The sequence below is a fragment of the Rhinopithecus bieti genome, unplaced genomic scaffold (genome assembly GCF_001698545.2).
Source record: "Rhinopithecus bieti isolate Rb0 unplaced genomic scaffold, ASM169854v2 scaffold_28055, whole genome shotgun sequence".
Classification (NCBI taxonomy): domain Eukaryota; kingdom Metazoa; phylum Chordata; class Mammalia; order Primates; family Cercopithecidae; genus Rhinopithecus; species Rhinopithecus bieti.
Genome location: NW_016812914.1, coordinates 1,006,690 through 1,011,533, shown reverse-complemented (window position 1 = coordinate 1,011,533; position 4,844 = coordinate 1,006,690). Strand labels below are relative to the sequence as shown.

General features: G+C 48.8%; 1 protein-coding gene across 1 annotated transcript in view; it reads right to left on the bottom strand.

Annotated features, from left to right (window-relative positions):
• Positions 1–1,693: 1,693 nt before the first annotated feature.
• ARRDC5 (arrestin domain containing 5) overlaps positions 1,694–4,844 on the bottom strand; it is a 14,104-nt gene continuing 10,953 nt past the window's right edge. The window contains 1 exon segment of the mRNA XM_017847241.1: positions 1,694–2,260. Within this exon segment, the coding sequence (XP_017702730.1) occupies positions 1,733–2,260 (528 nt within the window). The 3' untranslated portion in view covers positions 1,694–1,732.

Here is a 4,844-nt window from a genome sequence, read left to right as displayed (position 1 = left end):
TTTTTTTCAGACAGGGTCTTGCTCTGTCACCCAGGCTGGAGAGAAGTGGCATGATCATGGCTCACTGCAGCCTCGACCTCCCGGGCTCAAGTGATCCTCCTGCCTCAGCCTCCCGAATAGCTGGGACTACAGGTGTGTGCTACTACAGCCAGCTAATTTTTCATATACATATATATGTATATGATCCTGTCATATATACATGTATACACATATACACACATATACATATATACACATATACACATATATACACATATACACACATACACACATATACACACATATATACATATACACATATACATATATACATATACACATATACATATACACACATATACACATATACACATATACACACATACACATACACACATATATACATATACATATATATACACACATATATACATATACATATATACATATACACACATATACACATATACATATATACACATATACACATATACACACATACACATATATACACATATATACACACATACACATATATACACATATATACACATATACACATATGCACACACACATATACACATATATACATATACACACATATACACATATGTACATATATACATATAAACACATATACACACATATATACACACATATATATGTATATTTACACTGACTCTTGCATTGTCACCTGGGCTGGAGTGCAGTGGCACGATCTCGGCTCACTGCAACCTCAGCCTCCTAGGTTCAAGAGATTCTCCTACCTCAGCCTCCTGAGCAGCTGGGATTACAGGTGAGCACCATCACGCCCAGCTAATTTTTTTTTTTGAGACAGAGTCTTGCACTGTCACCTAGGCTGGAGTGCAGTGACGTGATCTCGGCTCACTGCAAGCTCCGCCTCCCGGTCCCAGGTTCACGCCATTCTCCTGCCTCAGCCTCCCGAATAGCTAGGACTACAGGCGCCCGCCACCACGCCCGGCTAATTTTTTGTATTTTAGTAGAGATGGGGTTTCACTGTGTTAGCCGGGATGGTCTCAATCTCCTGACCTCGTGATCCACCCGCCTAGGCCTCCCAAAGTGCTGGGATTACAGGCGTGAGCCACCATGCTCGGCCAATTTTCTTTTCTTTTTTTTTTTTTGTAGAGATGGGGGGTCTCACAATGTTGCCCAGGCTGGTCTCAAACTCCTGGTCTCAAATGATCCTCCTATCATGGCCTCCTAAAGTCCTGGGATTACAGGAATGAGCCACCATGCCCAGCCCCTTTGGTGCTGTTGACATTCAGGGTAAACAATTCCTGATTGTGGGGGGCCGTCCTGGACACTGCAGGGTGCTGAACAGCGTCCCTGGCCTCCACCCCCTCCACGCCAGTAGGACTCTTTTCTCCCCCGATCCCCTGCAGTTGTGATGGTCAATACAGCCAGACATTAGCAAAGGGGAGAATTCCCCCCAAGTAGGACCCCTGGTCTTGGCACTGTGAGACCCCAGTAGGCGGGGCAGACTCAGGGTGCAAAAGGCGGGCTAGGCCGGATTTGGGTCCTGGGAGACCTTCCCAGTTTCCTTGGTCCATTCCAGGCATTTGGTGATAGTTCTACAGACGGGAGACACGGATACCTAAACCGCTAGAGCTCGGGGAGGCTGCAGACAACGTGTTGCCCACGCCTCGACTCATCTGAGAGTCACCTGTGCAAGACAGAGAGCTTCCTCCCGGTAGAGACTAATACAGCTTTTAATATTTCAAAGTTTGGGCACTTAATTCTGGTGATCTGGGCTCACGGGTAACACTCCGTCCTCTGACGACTGGCAGCTGGCAGAGTCCGCCAAGGCGCTGGTGATGATGATGGGAACCTTGGCCTTGAGGCTGGTCAGGGACCAGGGCAGGTGCACGGTGATGACCAGCTCGTAGCGAGTGTGCATGATCTCCCCGTCCCGTGTGCTGCTGCTGACGGACAGCAGCAGTGGGAGGTTGAAGGTGCTGACGATCTTGGTGGTGTTGAAGCGGGTCATGGGGGTGTTGGCCTCCTGCCTCAGAAGCTCGCTGCTGTCCAGCCGAGACCGCCTCTCCGCGCCGGGAGTAAAGCCCTCATACTGAACGTGAGCATACAAGGCGAATATGACTGTCTTGATGCATTTGCTGGTCTGGTTGTTGATCTCTGTTGTGAAGACAACCTTCTCTCCCGGCGTGAAGGTGTTCTTTTCCATTTGGATTTGCAAGCAGATGGTGCCCTGGCGGCAGCAGTTGTAGGAGACTTTCTCCTTGGCCTCCACCAACAAGGGGTTCTAGAAGAGGAGGATGTGGGGGAACAGAGACAGACAACCATGAGGGACCAAGACCACACAATCCACTCACCTGCCTGATCCACCCTGGGAACTCCTCAAAGCCTCTGGGGCTGGCCGGGCGCGGTGGCTCATGCCTATAATCCCAGCACTTTAGGAGGCCGAGGTGGGAGGATCATGAGGTCAGGAGTTCGAGACCAGCCTGACCAATATGGTGAAACCCCTGTCTCTACTAAAAATACAAAAACTAGCTGAGTGTGATGGTGCATGCCTGTAATCCCAGCTACTCAGGAGGCTGAGGCAGGAGACTCTCTTGAATCCGGGAGGTGGAGGTTGCAGTGAGCCGAGATTATGCTATTGCACTCTAGCCAGTGCTACAGAGCAAGACTCCATCTCAAAAATAAAATAAAAATAAAAGCCTCTGGGGCTTTGGGGACTCTCATAGGAAGAGGCGTTAAGATGGAATCTGGAGCCCTAGGGATTTTGCAGTGAAAAACCTGGAGTCATCTCCCATCTCCCAGCATGTTTTGATTTTTGGTTTTTGTTTTTTGTTTTTTTTTGGAGACAGAGTCTTGCTCTGTCGCCCAGGCTGGAGCGCAGTGGTGTGATCTCGGCTCACCGCAACCTCTGCCTCCTGGGTTCAAGTGATTCTCTTGCCTCTGCCTCCTGAGTAGCTGCAACTACAAGCGCATGCCACCACATCCAGCTAATTTTTGTATTTTTAGTAGACGTGGGGTTTCGCCATGTTGGCCAGGCTGGTCATGAACTCCCGACCTCAGGTGATCTGCCCGCCTCAGCCTCCCAAAATGTTGGGATTACAGGCGTGAGCCACTGTGCCCGGCCTCTCCCAGTGTCCTTAGATCAAGGCTATCTACCATTCTGAATATCAATTTCTTTCTTTCTTTCTTTCTTTTTTTTTATGAGACGGAGTCTCGCTCTGTCGCCCAGGCTGGAGTGCAGTGGCGTGACCTTGGCTCACTGCAAGCTCCGCCTCCCGGGTTCACGCCATTCTCCTTCCTCAGCCTCCCGAGTAGCTGGGACCACAGGCGCCCGCCACCACGCCCGGCTAATTTTTTTTTTTATTTTAGTAGAGACGCGGTTTCACAGTGTTAGCCAGGATGGTCTCGATCTCCTGACCTCGTGATTCGCCCGCCTCAGCCTCCTAAAGTGCTGGGATTACAGGCGTGAGCCACCACGCCTGGCCTTTTTTTTGTTTTTGTTTTTGTTTGCAGCCTGGAGTGCAGTGGTGCACTCATGGCTCACTGTAGCCTTGACCTCCTGGGCTCAAGTTATCCCCCGCCATCAGCATCCCAAGTAGCTGGGACCACAGGCATGCGTGCCACCACACCCCAGCTTTTTTTTTGGAAATAAGGTCTCACTATGTTGTCCAGGCTAGTCTCAAATTCCTGGGCTCAAGCAGTCCTCCCGCTTCAGCCTCTCAAAGTGCTGGGATTACAGGCATGAGCCACCATGCCTCACCCTATTCATGAATTTAATAAACAAAGTTCATAGAAACTCGCAAAATTTATATTTTCTGACATAGTCTGTTCTTCGCTTTTATTTTTATTTTATTTTATTTTCTTCGAGATGGAATCTCGCTGTCACCCAGGCTGGAATGCAATGGTAAAATCTTGGCTTGCTACAACCTCTGCCTCCCAGGTTCAAGCAATTCTCCTGCCTCAGCCTCTCAAGGAGCTGGGATTACAGGTGTGCGCCACCACGCCTGGCTAATTTTTGTATTTTTAGTGGAGACGGGGTTTCACCACGTTGGCCAGGCTGATCTCGAACTCCTGACCTCAGTTGATCTGTCTGCCTTGGCCTCCCAAAGTGCCTGGCCTGCTTTTATTTTTAAAAAGTTGATTGCAACATGGCAGATTGTTATTTCTGATATTTTTATTCTACTTATTGTCTGTTCTGTTCTTTTATCTTATTAAAAAAATGGTTGCAACCTGCTAAATTGATTTTTTCTGATATTGCCTATTTATATTCTTGCCTATTCTTTCATTTTATAAAAATATGGCCAGGCATTCCCAGCACTTTGGGAAGCCGAGGTGGGCAGATCATGAGGTCAAGAGATCGAGACCATCCTGTCCAACTTGGTGAAACCCCATCTGTACTAAAAATACAAAAATTAGCCAGGCGCGGTGGCGGGCACCTGTAATTCCAGCTACTCAGGAGGCTGAGGCAGGAGAATCACTGGAATCCGGGAGGCGGAGGTTGCAGTGAGCTAGGTTGCTCCAGCCTGGCAAAAGAGTGAGACTCCGTCTCAAAAAATAAAAATAAAAAAAGACCAGGCACAGTGGCTCACACCTGTAATCCCAGCATTTTGGGAGGCTGAGGCAGGTGGATCACCTGAGGTCAGGAGTTTGAGACCAGCCTGGCCAATGTGGTGAAACCCCATCTCTAGCAAAAATACAAACATTGACCAGGTGTGGTGGCATGCTCCTGTAATCCCAGCTACTCGGGAGGCTGAGGCAGGAGAATCACTTGAACCTGGGAGACCGAGGGTGCAGTGAGGCTGAGATCCAGCCCTGCACTCCAGCCTGAGCAACAGAGTGAGACTCTGTCTCAAAAAAAAAAAAAAAAA